The sequence below is a fragment of the Pithys albifrons genome, chromosome 7, assembly GCF_047495875.1.
Source record: "Pithys albifrons albifrons isolate INPA30051 chromosome 7, PitAlb_v1, whole genome shotgun sequence".
NCBI classification, from domain to species: domain Eukaryota; kingdom Metazoa; phylum Chordata; class Aves; order Passeriformes; family Thamnophilidae; genus Pithys; species Pithys albifrons.
In genome coordinates, this window is record NC_092464.1 from 19,400,679 (window position 1) to 19,424,894 (window position 24,216).

General features: G+C 37.1%; 1 protein-coding gene across 5 annotated transcripts in view; it reads right to left on the bottom strand.

Moving 5' to 3' along the window:
- MLLT10 (MLLT10 histone lysine methyltransferase DOT1L cofactor) overlaps nucleotides 1-24,216 on the bottom strand; it is a 127,227-nt gene that overhangs the window by 18,664 nt on the left and 84,347 nt on the right. For all 5 annotated transcript variants that reach the window (XM_071560185.1, XM_071560182.1, XM_071560183.1 and 2 more), the window contains one exon: nucleotides 15,403-15,581. In XM_071560185.1, coding sequence (XP_071416286.1) covers nucleotides 15,403-15,581 — 179 coding nt within the window. The remainder of the gene's footprint in view (nucleotides 1-15,402; nucleotides 15,582-24,216) is intronic.

A 24,216-nucleotide genomic window follows, 5' to 3' on the forward strand; every position in this document is an offset into this window, starting at 1 on the left:
AAACCGATTAAAACTTGAATCCTCTTTTTAAAGGGGGGTAAAATGCTCAATGTATTTTCAAGAAGCCTTCCTACTGCACAATTACTATTTTTGTAAGTTGAATGTATTTTAAAAACAATGTATTTAAAAGAAAAAATATTTTTCTTTTGTGACTACTGAAATAGAGTTGCAGTACTTTGAAAATATGTTTTAAAGTGTGTTGTACTTGTTGTTGGCAAGATCTCTTAGTAAAAAAAAAATAATTCTAATGAAAAAGCACGGTAGCAAATACTAAAAATACCTAAACTGCATTTTACAACAACCACAGTGTAGCAGGACGGGCAGATTTCTTCCTTGTGATCCTGAAGTATGCGCTCAGTGTTAGTACTTAGGAGCATGGCGACCATGTGGTTATCCTACTAATTATTTAATCTTATTAAACCATTTACAAAATAAGGGCAGGTAGACAACAGATGTCTCACAAATGCTTGGGTTCCTTACATCACAAGCCGGCTGTGGAGGTCAAAAGGTCCAACTTTCAGCTCTATAGTTTAACTACACAGAGCCATATTTCCTTTGCTCGACTCCGTCATTAGTAAAACGTGCACACTATTTTGTTACTTCCTATTTTGATAGACTTGGAAGCCTGGTGTTTTTTGTTTTGTTTTGTTTTTATTTTAAAGAACGCAAACAGCCATTACAAGTATGTTTTCTATACAATAGGGGGCTTGGGGAATCACAGCTTTGCCCTGACCCCATATAAGGAACTGTATTTTTGGCAGTTGGCCAGCTCTACTTATTGAAGAGCTCCCAAAGTTTGTGTTCATTCATGTTGCTAACCACAATTCTGAAGGTCTCTGCTGGGACTTGTGCCAAACAAGCGAAAATGAACCCTTAAACAGATGAAGCTAAGGAGGCCGGCCAAAATCTTGCATAATCCAACACAATAAAAATACCTTCTTCCTTGGCTGCTTATGCTTTTTCCCTTTCGAAGAAAAGATTTGTGTCAAATGCTGAGTTGCAGAGACAGGCAATCAAGGAAATAAAGACATGGCTGCTTATTTAAAAGGCATTTTCCTATCTGATAAAAAATTATTTCAGAACAACAAAAAGACTGCAAGAGGGGTGGGGTGGGGGATGGAATCGAAGATACACAAACCTGTGTGATTACCGGTTTTAAAATTAATCTTCTAAGAAAATGTAAACAGCCTTTACAAATGAAACTTCTTTTGAAACAAAAAAAGAAGGTGAACAGTAAGGAACTCAATTTGTGGGGCATTTTGACATGCACAACTGGACACAAGAGACAGGGGAAACATACTGGTTATTACAGCAAAATATTACAGAGTATAAACTATGTCTCTGGAAAGAATCACACACTACCATTAAGTTTTGGCTTTCAGCCAACATATTAAACTTGATGAATGGACTTTTATGAATTCACACAACTGTTTTCAATGATGCTTTATTTACTATATACTGGTGAGAAATTGTGCCTGATACTCACATTCTTCTACTGTCACAAAGTTAGAAAAAGCCACAAGTAATTGCTTACAATGATTGGGGTTTTTTTCACTTTTCAGTTTATAGGTATGTGCAAGATTTGCTAAACATGGAACAACAGAGTCACTTCAAATCTGGCTGTTAATTCTGGTTGTTCGGTTTGGGGTTTTTTTAAGAATTGTGTATCTTTAGTAGAATTAATCAGAATTATTTCTAAGTCTTAAAAACAATGCAGGCATTTCCACCTATACATAACAGCTTCCAGAAATACCGTATGTATTAGTCCTGAGACACTGACTGACAAAGGCACCAGCTCAGAACAGCTCCTCCTGTTATCCTTAACAAATGCCTACAGCGCAATTCCAACTTCACTATTACTGCTCACTAGCAACCTTTAGCTGTTTTCCCCTCAAAACCAAACAAACTTCAAAAACAATATAGGTTTTTTTGAATCCTTTCACTGAAGAAACCTTACAGAATGAAATATTAAGAGATTCAACCATTCAACCATATCTAAAAGGTCAGACTAGCAAAATAAAGTCTGTATATACACTTGATTTAAATAATTGCTTGAGGCTATGAATTCTACTGATACAATTTGTGCTTTTTTTAACTCCAAACACCAGGTCTTATTTCTGTTTACTTTTAGAATGTTTCTCTAAAAGATTTCTTTTAATTCTAGTAAGTACTGCTCACATTTTACACAGAAGCTGCTATTCTTAGTCTGTGTAATTCACTGCAAGGCTGCTTAAATGTGCAATAGCGACTACCCATTGGTTTATGATGGCAGGGTAGCTGTAATCAGCAAGGAGAATACATGTTAATTTGACTAAAATATGCAGAAATAGCTTTAAGAACTTTCTAAAAATATCTAAGTATCTCAAAGGGGGTTGCTAAAGTTCGTTAAGTAACCATCACATCACAAAACAAGAGACATCAAAGGAATTGAACAATGTTTGCTAAGTGAGTTGATAGATCAAAAGACTTAGCAGGATTTAAACAGTATCTAAGAACTAGAGTTTTTTCACAAGTGGTGGTTTCACCCTAAACTTAACCCCTGTTTATACTTCAAAATAAAAGTAAACGTGTCCTACAAGTTGGAACTACCAAAGTTCTAATGCCATCCTGCATCCTGTGAAACTCTCAAAGAAAAAAGCCAATAAAATTGTTCAGTAAGTTGGAGGCAAATAAAAAACTTTGAAAATACTTTTTTAAAATAGCAATGTAAAATGACAAGAATAATGATTTGCAAAGCTTTCTTATGAATGTGACGACTTCATCTGACAGGGAAGTAGAGAAGGTGGAGGAGTGCTACATAATTTAAAGGTGAAATAAGGAGCTTCATGTTTCACTCACAGTCGAAACAAGCTGTAGCAAGCATTTATTAAAAATGCGCAATCATCCTGTCAATACATATTAAGGTCACAGGACTGAAATGTTCTAAAATGCAGAACTTTTAAAGCTGTATTATTCTTTATTTCAACTGATTCCTTTTAAACACTCAACACAATACATGATAAAAATGTATGAACTAATAAAAAAATGAGACTGCTAAGTATTTATTTTGAAAACGCAGCAGATTTCCCCGAAAATATTTTAGCAGAAGGATTTAAGCCCATCTAGAGGTATGTAACACACTGCTTTCCTTTATGGCATGTTCAATAAATCAGTAAAGCCATAAGCAGCAGAGCAACACTGAAGGATGTTGCATTGTAATTCACAGAATGTGCACGTGCAATAAGAATAAATGATTGATATTTGATTGATGTTTAAAAACACTTCCTCTGCAGCAACAAAGTGGTAGTATATTCTTCTAATTAAAGAACAAGACTTGCAAATTAACTAAATTTAACTCTGAAATATTTTAAATAGTTTCATATTTGTTTGCATGACTCCAAAATCCTATTTTACTCTAACACTATGACTACAAAGTTTCCCAAGTAACTGAATATTTACTTAAATTTCCGGGGAAAGCAGTCTCCTCATTTCAAAAGTTACATGTTCTTTAAGCAGAAAAAAACAAAGAGGAGAGAATTAGGCAATACTTAGCTGTATGCAATTAGATTGGGTCTCGAAACTTTGAGACCCTTTGAACATGCCTTTTCCCCTTTTTCTTTCAAGTTTTATGCTATAAAATATTTTCTGATAACAGGCCTCATTTCTGTCTCAGCTTCACACCAGTAAGGTTTTAATACTCAGCGTGTGATGAGAGATGAAACCAAGTGTGAACAACTTTTGGGTCCCATGAGTAGGCTGACTGTTGAAGCTGTCAGGTTCCATTGCATCATTCCACATTATTCTATGCCCCAAACTGCTCCCTAATTGTTAGGGGCTTAACATATTCAAAACCATTGTTTAGACTAATGCTGAAATGCCTACAGTTGAGTTTCCATAAAGAAAGGGGAGGGATTTAATTGTAGTTAAACCACTACTGAACTCTCCTTCGTTCATGACAGGACAACATGGATGGCTGGAACAACCAATTCCAAGATGGCTCCCTAATCAGGTTATATCCAATCAACATCCCTTTCCCCCTCTGCTTTAAAAACAGTCATTGCTATATTGTAGCTTTGTGTTATATCTTCATGATGCTTTACAATTAGCAACAGATCACCTAATTACCTATTTCCACCAATATCTATTTGTCAAAAATAATTTCAAAGGTTACTTTTATTTCTTGTTTAAAATAAAAACATATCATTGTTCCTGTGACTGTGGTCACACCATTAACCAATCATACCAGGTTCTTCATCACAGCACAATGCTGTGATACAAAGCACAAAACTCTCCCTTGTTCTTATTAACACAAAGTAAAGAAATAAAGATCATTAGATACCACAAGCAATTAACTACTCACGGCCAACTACTACTGAAAGCAGTATAAAATACTTTGATACAGATGAAGTTTAAAGCTACATTTTCTGCAAGCTTTTCTGCTACACTTCTGAGAAGATGTTACTAACGCTTTCCATGCAGTTGTCGAGCTTCATGAAACATGAAAGGAAATTCAGGCACCAGACCAAGTACTAACATCAGCTTACTTCATCTAGAAGTCATCTTAAGCTCATGTATTTTGGTCTATGACAAGCAGCATTTATCTGAACAATGTATTAATTGATTAAAACCTGCACTGCAATTAAACGAGCTTAGATATGAACACATATTAATGCTAGGCACATCATTATAATAACAAATTGATAATATGCATATATATAAATTAATTGCTTTTCTGGAGAAGTGAAAAGAGCTGCCTATCAAGTGACAGCAGCAAAAGCAGCCTTGTCTTTTGCTTCCCAGCTTAACTTGGACAGGTGAGGAAGTATTATTTTTATCCCTAGAATTTTAAGGCCTTTCCTTGGGTAATGAAGGCAATGTGAAGAAGATGCTATGCTTCCTTTTATTATTTGAGTGCTTATGGTGCCACCTTTAACTTCATTTAGGAGATGTGAGGGAACCACCAACACACACTGATTGTCACTTGCCTTCTCTGAGCTGTGGCTGCTCCTCTGGGATGGCCACGCACACCCACAGAGGGGTCACACCACCCATAACTGCAACACAGCCAAGCAGCGGGGAAGCCCAAGAGCAAGTTCTGCCACAACAACTTCTCATGCATTACTTGCTGCAACACATCCCTTGAAAATTTTTACCACAAATATGAATTTGCTTAGAAATCTGGATCTTGTTTCTAATGAAAAAAAAAATCCACATTCCTGTTTATTTTACTATATGCCAAGAAATACAGATGGAATGGAGGACAACACAGAAGATCCTTAATAAAATACTGTTTCCACAATTCTTCTGAAAATTATCCTCTAACTTTTTAAAACAACTAGTACAACAGAAAATAGTACTAATCTGCAGCATGGTAAATACTATTTGTATAATTTTAACTAAACTGATAGTTTCATTTACATCTTATTAATACACATTTTGGCTGTCCTAAGTTGAACATTATTAATTTTCAATCAAACTATATCAAGCACTTGACTAAAACAGCCTACATGATCTACTCATGATTGAAAGCAGAGAGCAAATTTTTACACTAACCTCATCTCACCTGCTATCACACATCATCAGTGTGAATCAACCACTGCAGTGTTTTATTCATTCATTCTACAAAAGCAATACTGAGGCTAAAAACACAACCCTCCCATACTGTCACTGTTACCATCCAAGCACTCTGAAGCCCTTAAAGTTTGGGGGTTTTTTAAAACAGATAATCAAGGTCCAATTACACAAGAAATGTTTTCACTATGTGGCTGAAATAGAAGAATTAGCAGTTTAAACATTTAATTAGGAGGTTGGAAAAGTCAAAATGAAGTCAAGAAAAAGATTTTACAATGTCTTACAACAGCAACTTTTCATTCAAAAAGAAAAGGCATTAATTACAAATGTACAAATTATTATAATTTAAATCTGTCAGGAAAACTGTGTGCGTGACATGTAGAATCATTGTATGGATACAATATTCACATCATTAGTACTTTCTCTGTTACTTGCAAAAATAAATACTTTGAACTGCTAGAGCTGTAATGAAGACTCTCGCTTATGAACAAACAAATAATCAAATACTGTCTTTGAGAATCAATTGTTTTGCTTAAACGTGCAAATAAATCCTTCAATTAAATGAAGCAATCTAACCTTCAAACAGCAGCACTCAAATTTTTTCCCAGAAAGGCATGAATGAATGCAACTGGGAAACACAGTGGGATTTGAAAGGCAAAATGAAAAATTAATGGCACACCTACAGAAACTAATTTATACCTCTGCCCAGTGTACAACAAGGGCACATCAAGTCATTAAAAACCACATGGATAGAAGGTCTATCTTCCAGTAATGTGAAAACACTACCATCTCAACTGTACTACCTGTTTACTCATCTCCTCCGTGTTAACTAAGCTGGATATTATATAAAATTTTAACGAGTTAAAATCTATTTATTTATATACCAGATATAAAAAAAGAGACTTGTACCAAAAACTTACTAGAATGCTACCTCATTAAGAGGTCTTTTTTGGTTGGTTGGTTTTGTTGTTCAGGCTCATTTGTTTGTTTGTTTGTTTTGTTGTGGGTTTGGGCTTTTTTTCAAAGGACACTTTAGAGAGGTGAGACCGTGGGATTCCTCCAACTCCCCCACAGACATAACTGAAAACAGAGCTTGTATTTCAACACAAATTCCTTTTACCTCAAGGTTGTTCCTCCATCCTTTCCATCCACCTCTATCTTCATAGCACTTAACCTGTGTGTGCTCTACATAGACAACTGGAAGCACTACCTTGCCTAACAATCTGAATTTCATAAGAACTTTAACCTACATTTCACTCTCACACTGACTAGCAGAAAAAATTACTTTAATAGGAAACAAACTTAGTATGCCGATATTAGTCTGCCCTATTTTCTTCATTTATATCTCAAAGAAAGCCAGACGCCCATAATAAGCCAAATAATGGATCTGAGAGAAAAGTAACTATTTTCAAGATCATCTATAATTTCAGAAGGAGTAATAATATAGAATCAGCTACTTGTTCACAGACATTAACACTTAAAGCAGCTAAATAGACCTTAGTAGTCTTTGCTATTTAAGGGATGAAACAAACACCCACAGTAGCAGAATTGCTGCTGTGTAAAAATGCTTGCAAGCTCCTCAACATTTATACAAGGCCTGTAAGGACACTGACTCAGCAACAAAACACACACCAGGTAAACTTGAAATCTTTTTCCAAGTCAGACCTAAGCATTCAGTTCCATCTAAACAGTTTTTATTATTTCCATTGCATACAAACTAGAAAACTTCACATATTTCACACTGAACACCATTACAATTGTCTCAAGCAGCTAAATTGAAGTAGTGCTACACTCAGTTCAACGAGGAGGTCAATGTGCCTCAGTTGCCTGGAGACTGATTGTTGCTACAGCAGCACCAGATAAGCCCAGCTAAATAAGCTTCAGCTTGAAGGCAGAAAACATTTATTGCTACCCCGAAACAGGGATGCAGTTGTCTCAGCATGCAGCCTGCACAAATTCATGCAGCTGCCTTTCAGGCTACCTCTACATTGCATAAGTCTACATGAACACAATCTTACTGAAGCAAGAGAAAAAACACAAGAAGTAAAGATTTTCATTGGGGTAAATACTAGATTACTTGGAACTATGATTCCTTTGTTCTTCCAGTTGAGTCACATGTTAGAAGGAATTTTCCCTCTGGCTGTAAATTCTTGCTCCTTGCTACTCTCGTCCACCCCCACCCCAAAAATCCTCAAGTTAGATTGCATGAGAAGAAAATTAGATTTTTGCCCATTTTGCCTAGAAGTAACAAGGAATTAAAACCCCTTTTAAGTGAGAAACAATTTTGATGGAAAAACCTTTACTAGCACAGTTCTTCTACATTTTTAATTTTGCAAGATTCAAGTGGCAGTGACACAAATGTTTTGGAGGGAAAGTCACTGTTTAGCACTGACATCCTACCCCACTGTATCAAACCTCTTTGTCTACAACATACTGCAGGATGCATTTAGCACACTTTCTAAATCCACCAGCACTGACAGTTTCCCCTGGCAGTGCATCCCAAAGATGAGCAACAATATTCTACTGAAAATTATTTCTTTTTATTCTGGATGTGCTGACTTTTATATTTTTTTGTTAAGTTATGAGATCAGGAGAACTGAGTAATTTCAGCATCCAGTCTGTGATCCATGTCAATATTTACCTTTGGTGCCCAGTGAGTAGGAACCTCTTTCAAGAGACCTGATCATCAAAAGGTGTTTTGATAGTAACATAAAATATGTTAATTGGTTTTTATGTATCCACCATTTCCATTGATTAGAGAATTTAGTACCACAGCAAGGACATAATTTCCTTTTTCTGGAAGCGTGCTGCTTAAACCATACTTATGCTTATGTCCAGATGTTTTAGTATTCTCTTTTTAATTATCACTCATACTAAAGGTCATACACATTATCTTTACAAAGAAAAATGCCGAAATATACCCAAACTGACCACAAATTGGTAAAACTGGGTACTGTTTTGCATTTTTAAAAAACAACAAGCAAAAATGCCAAACAAACAAAAAATCCTCACAAACACCACCACCACCACACACTGAACTTAAAAATGAACTGATAGAACTCACTTATTTTGGAGAAATTTAGCAATATATTAACCTATTAAACCTTTGCTGTAATAGTTGCCTATGCTTTACCTTAATGACTAATTACTAAGGGCCAAGTGTTTCACCACGAGGCACCCACCTGTTCCCACCTCTGCTGACACGCAGTAGAAATCTGTACTATTTGCACTCTGGACTTCCTAAGGGCTCCTACGGCACTCAGTATCTTAATGGTTTCTGTATTAAGAAACAGACTTCACAAAGTGGCTTGAAAAAAATATAAAAAAAAGAGTAAAGCTCTTCCTAAGTTCTGAAAATCATCTCTTGATTACATGTCTAATGCTATTTAATATAATTAGGATAAGTTCCTTTGCATTACAAACTTTTAACTCACATATGGTTGTGATGTGGCACCTTCAGGATGCTTTTAACACAGATTACTCACTACAGTCTGGGACTGTCACATCTATCTCATCCCAAAGTCCTAGAACTGAGGGCAACTTGTCTTTTTTTGTGTATTCATTCTACTCTTGAGAGAAAAGTTCATTAAACACTGACAGCTGTTAGACCTGTCATTTTCTAGAGCTCCCACAGTGAGGATAGCCCAGAAACTTCCCTTAAAATACCCCACCCTTCCCAGCCCCAGCAAAATCGTAAGCTTAACCTGAAACTTTCATTTCTTCCTCATGTTTACTTTAAGCTGAATATTTTAAAAAATAAATTAAAAAAGGGGGGGGGGAAGATAAAAAAATTAGTATTTTTCTCAGAGGAAGACTGGGAAACAGAAATGAAAGAAGAGTATCTTCCTTGGCCATACTGAATTTGAGAATATGACACCCATAATTTGAGAATACAACTGTAAACTTGGAAACAATATCAGTCAGGTAGGTGCATTTTACTGTCCTATGAACATGCCCAAACCCCCCTCCCGAAGACTTGCAAAAACCCCTCTCAACTTGAATTTTCAGCAAAGAAATATCTACTTGCTTAAGATGTACTCTTAAGTTCCCTCGCAATTTCATCCCTGTTGTGTGGAAGGCACAAATAAGATTACTCCCAAAACTGCTCCTAACTTCTCTATTGATAGGGACAAGAACTAAAAATAGAGTTCTTATTTCCTGTATTTTCATTTATTTTCCCATGAGTGCCAGAATATAAAATAAAAAGGACAAGAAAGTTCCCTTGATAGCATGCGAAATAATGAGCAGACTTAAACTATGACAAGGAGAAAACCTGCTAGAACAAGAAGCCAAAAATAGTGTAGACTAGTGATGTGGAGAAAGAGCAGGGGACTGGAGATCCAAAATTAGGGACTAGACTAATTCAGAAAGTGAGAAAATATAAACCACAGGACAGATGCCTCTGAAACATCATGTGCCCTACATTCAGAATCTGAAAAAAATCTTAGGATTCCATAGCTTTCACATTCCTCTTGTTAACCAACACCACCAAACCTACTAGAAAAAAGTCAGCCTTATCTCCCTCTAAAAGCTGATCAGACAAAGGATACCACCACTACATGAATGCTAAAGAAAACCCTGCTGGTTTTCTCCTGCTCCCAAGGAGAGTAAAGCCAAATGAACTTCAGAAGGGACAATGGAAGTGATAAAAAGAAACTTATTTCACTCAGAATTGCAACTGAGCAGGCAGCACCTCCGTTCCCAATTCTCCCACCTCCACGGTGGTGCATCACGCTGTGTGCAAGTGGACCTACCAGACCACCACAAATAAATACTGGATGTAAAAGAATAACAAACACCCTTTAGTTTCCCTGTCTCTGTGCAAGCCTTAAGGACTGCTGTTACAGACACTTCTTGTGCTTTTCCTTCTTCGTGATCTGCCTCTGTGGCAAAGGAAGCACAGTGAATAAAATAAGTGTTGGGAATTCAGAAAGAAAATACCACAGAAGCAGCACAGAAAAAAAAAGAAGAAGAATCCAGCAGCAGCATAAAAAAAATCTGCCATAAGAAAATCTTTTGGATTGCATCTGTAGAAGAGGTTAGTGGCAAGTATCTGCAGGATTGCTTGAAATTGCCTCACAGATGTGCTCATTACAATCACTAAGAGCAGAGATGCCGTCACGCCACAGAAGGAAAAAAATCATCTACCAAGTCAAAATTTTATGCTGAATTTTCAAAATAAGAATCCTGAAAATTACTGAATAAACTGAGAGTACTATAATGTAAAGATCATACATTACTGAATCATACAATACCAATCCTAAAGACTTGATGAGCTACAAATTTTTAAAGCAAAAGGCTGCACATTTAAGCAAATTACTACATACTGTTTCCACTCCCACTGAAAATACTATTGAAATGAGATGACAAAATACTTAGGTGCATTTTTTCTTAAAAGCAATACAGTTGGAGACACTAAATGGCTGTAACAATCAATGACTGAAGAAAACCCAGTCAAAACCCTTCCCCCCTTCCAATCCTGCAGTTTGATCCTGCATTCAGAACATGGAGATCCCAGAAACAACCACAGAGCACTAGAACAGTTATTTCACTCATTTAAATAATGAAAAAGAACAGACAACTCATTTCAATCTCAACCCCAACCAAAGTAGCAAACATTCAACTATACAAAACTAAATCTACTAAATAAAAATTTGGGGGAAAAATTTCAATCTAACAATCATTTCCCGATGAATAAAAACAAATCTTGCTGTGCAATACCAGAAGACACTGAGGCACCCAAGCCACAGCTTTTTTTATGAACATGTTAACACTAAGAATAACTTACCAGAAAGCAATACAGAGAACTGTTACAGAACAGTGTAACAAGCTGACAAACATTTTTGCTGTAATTATGAAACACAAGGAAATCTTTGAGAGAAAAACTGAGCATAGGACGTCAGAGTGGTGTACATTTTCCTTTGAGGGAAAAATTAAGATAATATTCAAAATCCAAATGCTAGAAAGTGGTTTTTCTCAAGGACAGAGGACACATATAAATTTGACATAATCATGTAAAAGTTAAAGATACACTTCTGAGAGAAAAGACAGACATTTGGGATACAGGACTTTGCTGTTACATATAAACCAGGCACTACCCACAAACATGTCAAGAGGACCAATTCGCTGGAAAATCAGATACAAATATTTGTGTGGACTATTCTTCTCGCCTGTATTCCTTTTTTCCTACATTGTTGCAATTACTGCATGCATTGTTATGCTAATAAAGCCTCACTGAATTAAGCAGTGTAACCTATGTGAGGCAATGCCCATGACATATAAAAAAGAACAGGATGACAAAAAATTTGCACTTCCAGCAATTGGCATTTTTACTAGTCCAATGATTCCCACCTGGTGAGAAACACCAGCACTTAAATTCAGTTATGGCACAGCATGGAACACAAGTTAGTAATGTCTTTTGGATTTATTGGAATCAGAATTACGAGTAGCAGGAGAGAAAAGAAAATAAGACAAAAAAGGGGATTGCAACAAGACCCATATTGTATTTTTGCTTGAAAAACAAACAAACAAAACCTACTGTACTGGAAGCATCATACTGGTCAACAGAATGAAAAAAATCAAAGGATTTTCAAGTTGGATTTTCGAGGAGTTTTAAAGCTGTTTTTTTCAGCTTTAAAATCAGGGTTGTTTACTTGTTGCAGGAAAAAGCAGCAGTTCAAGGTTTTAATCACTGAAGTTTTATATGTGCATATAAGTTATTAAAAATAACAAGTTATTTTGCTATTTTGAGTAGTATTAATTTAATAGTATTATTATTTAATAATACTATTACCTAATCTAGGACAGTTGCTTTCAATTGCTAGCAAGTTTTTTAATACTATGAACAAAATTTTCTGTATTAGATACCTATCATACCATCCTAATCAAAATATATCAGAGAATTCTGAGACTAATTCTGTGGAAACACTTTTTTCCCCCAAGACCTTCTCTTTATTATGTTTTAAACATCTTCCTTTAAAAATAAAATCCATCAGAAATTGACAAATTTATGATGTTCCCAAAATCATTATGACTAACACCCAACAGAGATGCAAGAAAACAGCTGAAATCTTACAGGATCCCCCTCAGCGGTACATCTTTGAGGCTACTCCAATTTTTAGTACTATTCCAATTGTACATCTGCCACCCTGACCACAGAACTGAGCAGCCAAGGTTTGGTCATACTTGCCCTCTTAACTAATAGTAGTTTGAGTAAAACCTAATTTTTAACTACTACTTTTTACCTGCTATAAAGGTACAACCTCACCTTGGCTTATAACCTGGGATGATTGTTTTTCTTTTAATCAGAACACTACACAAGAAATACATTTGCACACTCTTACTTGAAGACTTCCATGGTCAAGAGGTGGATAAACACTGGGAATAGCTCCACAAGAGCCCAGAAAGCAGACATTGCACTCTGGTGAAACTTTGCAGAACTGAGCAGGTAAACCCCAACCCTTGACTCATTTACCCTAAAACTGCAGGGGATGGGGGGGCAGGAGGACCAAAAAAAAAGGTTCGCTTCAGTTGGAGAACAACTGCCTGGCAAACAGGGCTCTCTTGACTGAATCTCTTCAAACTAGTAAGGACCTTACGCACTGAAAGAAGACTCACTGAAGCAGTGGAGGACTTTGTTAATTCTCTGTTCAAAGCCAAGAGCTCACCTTTATGGCTGTCAACCAGAAATTCTCACACAGTTCAGAACCAAAAGACTCTTTAAATGATAGTACCTGGGAGTAAGATCCTGACAAGTAAATCTGTGACCACTTGAAAACAAGTTTGACAGTGAGGTAAGATACACAACTTCTTTGGGAAAGGAAAAAAAAAAGTCCCCAGGGTAACTGCCAAACAACAAAGCCAAAGGAAGGACAGGAATTTTAAGCACTTAACCTATGGAGGGCTCTCTAGTTCAGCTAAACAGTATGAGAAAGTCTATCTCTCCTAGGGTATATAATTCTCTTTTTTTTTTTTTTGACAACATTAGGGAAAAAAATAATACAGTATTTCTGCTCCTGACTGCTAAATATGGGTTTTGTCCTATTGCTTTTTGAATCTGTTTGTCGTTTGTCAGAGGTTAACAAATAGAAGTGATGGTACACTACTCTTGCTTATTTAACTTTTCCATGTCAATTGATTTTACAGACCTTTGTCTTATCCCATCTCAGTGTCTCTTTTTCAGGCCAAGAGCCCTTCACTATTTACTCACCCCTTATAAAGATATTCTTCGCATTGTTCACTGCCACAGCTCATCTTGTACCTCTTTTGGCATGCACCATATCTATTTTGAATAGAAACTGTCCTTTCTCTTTAACATTGATTTTATTTGCCCTCTTACCACCTTGTCAACACAGGCTGGTGAGGTCTTTCAGCAGTTTGTGACAGCTGATCTTCCTAATGGCTTGTTTTGTAACCCAGCATAATCAGCAGACTCAGCATCTGTTCCTCCTCCTTTTCCTAGATCATTTATGAATAAGTTGAGCTGTACAAGAGGCCAAGTCTTTCCAACACTCTGATGGCACACCTTCCACTGTGAAAACTGAGAATCCACTTAGGGCCTGAGTTTTTTTAAATCTTTTCATCTGCTACTAAACTATGACACAACCTCTCCCCTTATCAGTCTCCAGGAATGTTCAATTTGAGAGTCTTCAGCGAGTTACAGTGTGTAACAACTTTGGAAATTGAAAACAAAATAAAACTTGCCAAAGCACCATATTTTTCATTCATTTCTTTAAAGTTGTTTCTATCAATTTGTGCAACAGAGATGTCACTCAGTTTTGGATGAAACCACTTTATTTCCTTATCAAACCAGTCCAGAAGAATGATGTAAAGATATGAACTGCCACCTAAAAGCTGTTATTCAACATTGAAATGTATTCTGTGTTGGTCTCCACACAGCATTGTTGCTATACATGTACCATAGACATCCTTATGTGCACATACACACCATTAAGCTTGATTTTAATTCTTTATGTTTGTATCCACTATTTTAAATCACTGTAGACTCTATAAAGTTGATTGCTTATAGAAACATAAAGATACATATTCCATACATTCATTGTAAGACATTCCCATCAGAAAATGAGAAATACAGGTATAAAATCATCATGTCCAGTGCAGTATTCCTTCATACTTGCACACTAATCATGGTGGGTTTCTACTACTATCACTTTGTACTCTCTGGTCTTGATAAATGTAATCTTGTCCAACGTAAATTCAAACAAAATACTATCACAAACATATTTTCTCTGGTTCACTACTTCAACTCTGCCATCGTTCTGCACTGCTCCTGTGTCTCCCTTACTTCTTCACCATCAAACATGAACTACATATCTTCATTTGCATGACTTTTCAAATACAGAACTATAACATATGTGTCAACATTCATTTGTTAGCAAGATGTCACCCTTGGCCATCCCTTTGCCAGGGCTAGCCTTAGTTGTCCATTTGTCACATCTCCCAAACAAACCCTCTGTTCTTTAACTGATATCAGTATTTTGCATAAAACATGAAAAGCTTTACATATCTTTCTCTTTTAAACCCTTTCTTAAAACATTGTTCTGATAAAAGACATTGGTTAGAGCACTGATGAACTGCAACCAGAATTTATGCTACTAGTCATAATACAGTCATTATTACTGAACACTTTCTCAGACTGTTTTTTAAAAAACCTGTGTTCTACAAAGATGAAATTATGTAATATTATGGGGAACTGCTAACCACTCTAACATTTTCACAACAAATACAATGTTTATTAATCTATTTTTCCAAACAAATTACTGTTTCTTTTAACATTGAAAACAAGCAGGTCAATAACATGGTTTGCTATCTTAAACTCTTGTGATGGTTTACCTGAGTTGCAGCAACAACAGTAGTTACAGAAGGCGCAGTTGAAGGTGATAGAGCTCCCACTTGCTGCAAGTGCCCTGAAGCCTGCTGAGGTAAATGAGAACTGGAAACGGGAGTGCTAGATCCTGAGCCAGATACTGCATTTGGAAATGATACTGCTACATCATTGCTGCTAAAAATACCTGAAAAAAATTACAAAAACGATTACATGCATCTCTCTCTCTCCCCCTCCCTCTGTCTTCTAGTAACCATGTAAATATGCAGTAGAAAAATTAATCAAGACAAACAAGATCACTTAATATATAATGCAGAAAGCTCCTGTGTTGAAATTCTAACCATGCTGATTGATAAAAGTGCTTTCGTCATTTGACATTCTACAGTTCAGGGAACACAGATTGATTCAGTTTAAAGTTTTTGTAAAACATGTGTGATAAATCAAATATTTATGTGCGTTACAAACTGCTCAAATATTAACAGTAACAGAATTTTTGGCTAAAATGCTTGCCTTCAACTGAGTCTGTTATCAGAGTTTGTTCTTTAAACGAATTACTGTTAAGTAAAGAATGAAGTATTGGGCTATATAACTGAACATACACCATACAAATGGAAAACATATTTTAACTTTAAAGTAGATATTTCTAAACAACATACATTTGTCCAAAACTGTAATTTTGGCAGTTAAGGATTGCTTGTGCTTTTTCAGAAAAATACTGACAGCAAGTCTGAGGACGAAGTACTCAGATTCGCCAATAGAACTGGTGGTATTTCATTTATTCACAAACTAAAATTCCATCCATGATCTATATGAATGCTTGACTAACATTTCTGCTAGGACAGCCAACAAACAAATGACTAAACACGTTAACATTACTCAGACTTGTACATTGGCAATTTAAATAGGAAGAGTTCGTACCACTCTGTGAAGCCATTACTTCTGTTCATCTACATGCAGGGTAAAGTTCATTACAGAGGTTGGGAAAAAAAACCCTACTGACCAGAAGCCCAGGACAAGAAGTAGTACCTGTCTATGAAACCGTTAGGCTCCACGTGCATTAGATAAGTGAGCTGTCAGCTGGCCAAGGAATATCAAGCATGGTAGCACTGAACTGCAGTTAGAGGAAGAGTGCCACAGGGAGTAAACAGAAGTAGAATGAACATGGTTAGATCAAAAAAAGCAACAGAACTGAAATGCCAGTTAGAAGGCAAAGAGTGGAGCTAGTTTGTCACTCATACAAATAATGGTTTGAAGAAGGCAGTGACAATAAGAAGATACGCAATGTTAAAACACCACTCGCCACCCAGATATCCCTCTGAGCACAGGCATCAAGGGAGACTAACATCATCCAAACCCACACACAATATGCAAACACTGATGCATCTTAAATTCCCTGCCTCTATTAACTGTCAAGGAAAAAGGAAGAGAAAATCAGCCAGTCCCAGTAAAGAAGGAAGATGTGAAAAAACAGCTGAAGACACATCTCGACAACAATTTTTTCCTGCCTAACCAAAGTTAGTGACTTGTCATCTTCTCCCCAACCTCTTCATCACAGAGCAATTCCATACCTGCTTGGCTTTTCCTCTGACTTCCATATCTTTTTCCATTTAGTACACCTCCCCCTCAGTTTTTTTTCTTCACCATTCCCAAAACCTACAGTTATGGCACCATTAGCAGTTAAGATCCTTAAAGCTTTCACTTTGCAATGACCTTCTCCCAGTTTTATCTGTCTCATCTCACCAAACAGCACATTTTATGGATCCTGCTCTTATTTGTCCCTACACACCACCAAAATGAACGTGAATAAAACCCAGCTCTGCTACTGAGTCTACTCTTAAATGTGATATAACTACAGTAACAAAAACTGAAATATACCCCAAGTCCTTAAAATATTTTTTAATCTGCTTTCAATCAGCAATTTCAAATCGATAAAAAGGATGAGATTCGCCCCTTTGTTTTTTTAATGCATTTAAACAATTAAACATACAAACCTTTCAAAAAATATTAGATGGCCATGCAATTATCAGGCTTCAGTAACCATAAATTTTAAGAGCATAAATAATGAAATATCACACCACCTATGATTAAATCATAAGAGCTCATCACCACAAACACTATCACTCTCATAAAATACCAAGAGTAGTGAGAGGAGAAAACAAAATTTTTGGTGAGAGTCAAGCACTGACAAAGAAGGACATTTTCCCAGAAAGGGAAAACAACTCCAAAATTTTATAGCTATTGTAGAATTTTTTTCCTAATTTTTAAAAATCTTACACATTTAGTAACTGCAGACCTTCTGCTGCTTCTATTTTAATGATAAGGTTTATTCTTCCTCTTAAAAATAAAGTTCTGGAATACAAGCAGAGAGTTACGAAATCACAGGCATAAAAATACTTAAAAAAAAAGACAAGCAGTAAACTAGTTTGCCAGTGGAATGAGACAGGCTAGCATTTTATGCTAATTGTTGCAGTAGAATTAAAAACACTATTTGTTGCTATTGCAAAATACAGGACAAATATGTCCCATCCACACACTCTGTTTGGGGTATTTTCATTTAGCAATGCCTCACTTAACACATAAAGTACATGCACCTTCTGAATTAGTCATGCAACCAAGATATCAGTCCATGCGAGCATTCAAATATGAACTGTATGCTAAAAATACAAATAAATCCTTGATTTTCGCACCGTTACAAAAAACCCTGTGTAAAAATTATGTGCACACTGTATTAGAAAGTCAACACATTTGAAATGTCTCAAACATACTAAGTTGTCCTTTGGGGAGAGATAAATGACTTTCTGGATCAAGAAGGAATAATAACGAAAGCCTGAACAAATCGCTGTAAACCACATCAATGTTTAAAACAAACAAACCACCTGGAAGTCCTTCCCATATTCCTGAAAAGCCAAGTAGCTCTAACTTGTGATGAATGGCATTGTGCAATTTGCCAGAGGCATAAATAGCATGGTCAAATACAATGTTCAGCATTTTAAAGAGAACAGAGTTCTTCAGCTCCAGGTGGAAATTGTCATGTAGGACTCTTCAAGTCTGACTGTGTGTAACACCCCGGCACAGCTGCAGAACGCTGACTTCAGGTTGTAACAGAGACACTGCACACACAGCCTGCACTGCTGCCTTCACACAAAGGCAAAAAGCAAAAACACAACAAAACACAAACAAAACCCCAAAACAAATCAAAATTAAACAAAAACTAACAAATCAAACAAACAAAACCTAAACCCAAACCATAGCAAACCACACAAAACCCCAGCATCTCTGCCTGCTTAGTACAGAAGGGTACTACTATAGAGTAGGGAACACATCAGATAGTGCAGAAATGCAGACTGGGGAAAAAACTGCATTCCTTTTGCTGACAACCCATGACAAAATAGCTAGCAGAGGAAATAAAAGAACTTCAAGCCTCAAGTTAGAACTAGCTGTGCAGCGACATACATCAGGTGGCACACAGAACAGTTCCAGGGATTTTATTAAAAAATCTCACAAATAAGCAATTCCATGAGCCCAAGAATTAACAAGAGAATAAATGCTGGCTTTTGACAGTGTTGCATCTCACAGATGACATAAATACACTAACGTTTTCCACCACAATTTCTGTATCTAGCAATGAAATCCTTAGTTCTTGTTTTCTAGTACTACTACAGCTCCCTCCATTATCCAGCTCCCTTCTGTCCCTTCCTACGCTGGTGACTGCCTAGTTCAGCAGGAGATAAAATAGGCAGTGGTTACTTTTATAGCCATACATGTCCATTCCTATTACAGGAATTTGCATGTTTTAGACTCCTGGGTTTTTTTCTGAAAATTGGAGAACAAATTCAAAGCTCAAAGCTTATTGTGGCCCAAAATCAAGAGGGACAACATACAGAGTGCTTCCCTAGGAAGCTTGGAAAGGGTTCTCCCTAAAGCTGTATCTTCTTTTGTAGGTCAGTAACCTCAAACCCTTGCAACAATTGTGAAAAGAGGAAGTTATCTGTATCTGTCATAGGTTGCCCATCTTAGCATTTTGCCAAAACTTTAGGAATAAGCCATATATTGTCAAGGAGGTTATTTTTAAAATGTAAATTTGCAAGCCCACAAAAGTTGCACAAAACTACAGAACCTTCCTACCTCAGGGAGGACACATGGACATGGGGCAGGCACAACCACCTCAAGGGGACTTCTAGTAGAACTCACAGAAATAGAAGGGAATTCTGAGTTATAAGAACTTCTTTACAAAAGCTAAAGCTATATACACATTTTCAGTACCTTCACTTCCTGTGCTAATATCAAAATGTCTCCCCTAAATCCCCTGACAACTTCCTGTACAGTACAAAATGAAAAAGTGGCTTTGCATGAAGTACTCTATTAATTAGTAACTGAACATGTAGAAAAAATTATTTAAGTTCCATTACACAAGAAAGCACATGCTCTATTCCAGTACAATGTTTATAGTGGAAGAAGTACCCCACTATATTATTTTGTAATATGGACATAAACTAAAGTCAATTTAATGCAAAACACAAGCAAATAAAACCAGGTTATTTTGACAGTTGTCTAAAATGAGAAGAAAGTTCCACTTGAAATTGCTGAGCTAGCAACAATGTTTCATTTCAATTTATGAGATAATGAGTTTGGATGCTAAGGGTCATCAGTTTTCCTTCATGAAGGAATCTGAAATCTAAGAATCAAATGATCAAGTAATTTTCCTGCTGCTGCTAAACAAAGCAGTAAAAGTTCACTTTCAGACAGGTTCCTACAAGATTCCGAGTAACAGTTCTAGAAGTGCAAGGCAATGAAAGTTACTGATCTGCAGCTGGATAACAAGCTACCATTTCCCTGGGCATCCTTTTTTGATAGAGGCACAGCATCCTGTCACAGACCAACAGTCAGTGCCCTCCATTCACAAAGGGCATTCCAAGTACTCTCCATGACGAGGTAGAGGAATAAAAGCTCCCAGACTCAAAGCACCCAAAGAGTACACATTGCTGGGTATAGACGGGGGAGGAGGGAAGATACAAGTGTACACGTTTTCAAACTGGAACAACTGCTCTGGTTTCATACCTATTTACAGAATGCAGACTGCCACGATTTTCCACTTTGAGAATACTGTATAAATCAGATTTATAGTTGTGCCGGTTTAAAGGTAAACCAGCAAGAGAAACGAACTCAATTCAAAAAGAGATTACAAGTCAGAGTTACAATTTAATAAAAAGATTACAATAAATATAAAGATACAGAGAAAGAATTGGGTTTTAACCCACACAACCCAAATGTATAACCCAGCACCATGGGGCACAAACAGAATGGTGTTTGTTAGCCCCTGCACTGAGAGCCACGTAGTCCCCCTGAGCCCAAAGGAAAAGGAAAACCTGTTGGTGAGGATGATGGTCACAGTCTGGTCCAGAGGGGCAGTCTCAGTCCTGCTGAGGTCCTGGTCCTCCTCTGGATCTGATGAGTGGTACCCTCACGTCCCAAAACCCAAGGATTATATGTGCTCAGGTTCAGGTGGGAATGCACCTCCCACCCAGGGTAGGGAGTTTCATAATGGCTGATTTACCTCTGTGAGCCATGCGATATTGCTGGCCTCATTGATGTCCCATTAGTAGTCATGACCTCAGGCTGGGTGTGAAAGTGCTAGTGACTGCCCTGTAGGGAGTTATCACACCTGAGTCACTGGTGTGAAGGCCCTATCTGACAGGGTTTTGTAACACCCAGCTTGTAGCCAGAGGTGTCAGGTGTGCCCTGGGCAGCTGCTGCAAATGATCCATTATTAACAGTACATCAGGTGTTACACTAAGGGTGTAGAATACAGAGCTTTGGTTACTCTCACACAGTGATAAGATGGTCCTGGATGCCCTAACTAAGGCAAATAGCCAAAGTCCAAAATTTTTTACAAGAACCTTGACACAACTGAGGAAGGAACACAGTTCAGGATAGCCATGTCACAGATATAATGAATCTGTGATTGCATCATCTGCATATACAGCAAATATCTGAAGTCTGCTACCAAACTCCATGAAAATTATCCCCAAAGCCTTGACAGCTCAGCCAGCAAATGATGTTTGGTCAATCTCTTCTGCCTGGCTTAGAGGTGACCTCATCACTGTCCAGAACTACCTGAAGGGAAGTTCTAGCCAGGTGGGGGCTGGTCTCTTCTCCCAGGCACTCAGCAATAGGACAAGGGGGCAGGGGCTCAAGTTCTGCCAGGAGAAATTTAAGTTGGAGATCAGAAAAAAATTCTTTACAAAGAGAGTAATCAGGCATTGGAATGGGCTGCCCAGAGAGGGGGTGGATTCACCATCCCTGGAGGTTTTGAAACTGAGATTGGACTGAGTGCCATGATCTAGTAAATGGACTGGAGTTGGACCAAGGGTTGGACTTGATGATCTCAGAGGTCTTTTCCAACCCAATCAATTCTATGATTCTACTCCATCCCTATGTTCAAGTCCCTGACTGTACAGCTATCTATTGTCAGTCAGAAATGTATTCAATAACGGGGTGGGGGCAAAGGAGAACTCATCCATGTAGCTACAAAAATGGTTTACTCCTGTGTTCATCTAGTCCCACCTGCTATAGTGAACAATAATATTTTATATTTGATTCCATGTTCATTGATGATCACACATCAGCAGTGATACACAACTCACTCTTCAATAAATAGGAACAGTAAGGAATACATACACCTTCTTCACAAACATGGAAGTAACACTCATGAACTGCTTAGACCAAGATCAGTCAGTGTACAGCCCTAAATTAGTATTTTATTTCAACATGTAGACTTATAAGTACAAGATTTCAAAACTGCCTAAACCCCAGTCAGAAAGGTTACAGCTTCCTGGTGCAGTGTGCCTTTTCCCACTTCAAATTAATCCAAGCTGATACATGTCTTACAATACAGCCCTCCACTGCAGAAGGGCTGAAACCCACATTTTCCCCTAATCCAACCCTAACCCTAACCCATAGCCCACCCAAGATGAATTTTCTCTCAGAAAGAAACGCTCCAAATGTGACTCAAGGAGACAGATGAATGACAGACTGGTCTAGGAGCATGGGGAGAACTGTATCATTCTTCTAGCCCACTCTATCCATCTCTTTTCATCCCATATATACATACAGCAGGATCTTTCCTTGCTGTTCCTATTTCCACAATTTCTACCTACCCCCTGCCCTCATTGATTTCAGCCTCTGCCAAAACAAGAGTCCTGCAATACTGGGCAGGGGAGCAGGGGGGGAAGAGCAAAAAAACCCCTCTGCTATACTGAGGGGGAAAAAGTAACCAATTTATATGTGGGAAAGTACCATGAAACATTACCACCACCCCCAAAAAAGGTAGATTAAATTATAAACCCTGTCCAAAACACCATTCTAAAACAAATATGTGGCTAACATTATGCTGCTCCACAACAGTTAGTTATATAAAGGTTTATTATTGCTTATATGTCCTTTTAACATCTATGCTACTTAAAAAACAAAAAGTGCAATGTGGAAAGAAGTCACAAACGGTGTTTCATCAATTTCTACTCTGTACACTGTTGTGAGCCTACACCTCTTCAACATTAAACAGCAAAAAGGCTCTGCTTATAAAACAGCAGAAACTCACCAAGTCCAAATTCAGCACACTTTGTCAGATACCCTTCAGATGTTTTATTTTTGTTCAGAAAAATGGTGAGCTTGCTTTCCTTCATCTCAAAGCTGGTTCAGAGCACTGTATACCTGGGAGAGTGAGAGGGAAACCCTATATCAAAAGGAAAAAAGCTAAACCTATTTTACTAAAGCAAAGCAAATACAGAGAAATTTCAATATTTCTCAGCACATGTAGACTATGAAATGTAAATTTAATGTAGTATTAATTTATTAAGAGACCCACCACTGTAGACATCTGCCTAACAAATGTAATTCACAGATCTGACAGTGTGAAAAGCAAAACCTTAATGATTGCTAGCTTAAAGTGCAAAGAACTTCACCATGCAAAGTTTCAAGCAGGTCAATTCTTTTCCATGTGCTGAACTCTAAGTTAATACAATACAGTGTATATAGGACTACTCTTCCAACATACTTGCACAATAAGAAAATTTCTATCTGGCTGACACCAAAGGATAAAAAAATTCAAATTTTTATTAACAGATACCTGACACCAATTAAATATCACATTGGGAAATAAACTTGATCATCTTCAAACTATCCTCATGAGAGGGTTTTTAATCTTTCAGTAACTTTTAAGTGTAGCTATGGTTGTTTCCTACAAATGAACAAAGCCTTGAAAGAGTAAACAAGCTCTAATTTAATAAGATCTATTTCATTTCCACTGCCTATGAGTGAATACAGAAATAGGGGTACAAAGCCAATATTGAATACTAAAGGGAAATTGCAATGAGACACATTTAAGATTCAGTATTTCTCCCTCTGAAACCACTCTGTTATCAGTGACACAAAACAAAGTCAGAACAAAGAATGGCCAAACAAGGCTACCTTCACATGCATTACTTGTAGTAATTTAAGTAGTCAGGAAGGCAAGTGGGGGAATGTCTGAGGTAGACACCACTATAACACACCTATGAATGGAGCACAGAAGACGAAGCAGAAACACTATTCACAAAATTAAAGAAAAGAATCTCAGAACTGGAATAAAACTGTTATCGTTTTACTTCACACATACAAAAAGATCATAAAAAGAGAACTGAGGAACTATTGACCTATCAGGCTCCTGCAGACAATCTACAAAGTTTTCACTCAAGTACTGAACAATTGACTCACTGCAGACCTGTATTTCACCCAATCCATAGAATATGCAGACCTTCAATCAGGCTTTTCCACAAAAGGCTACC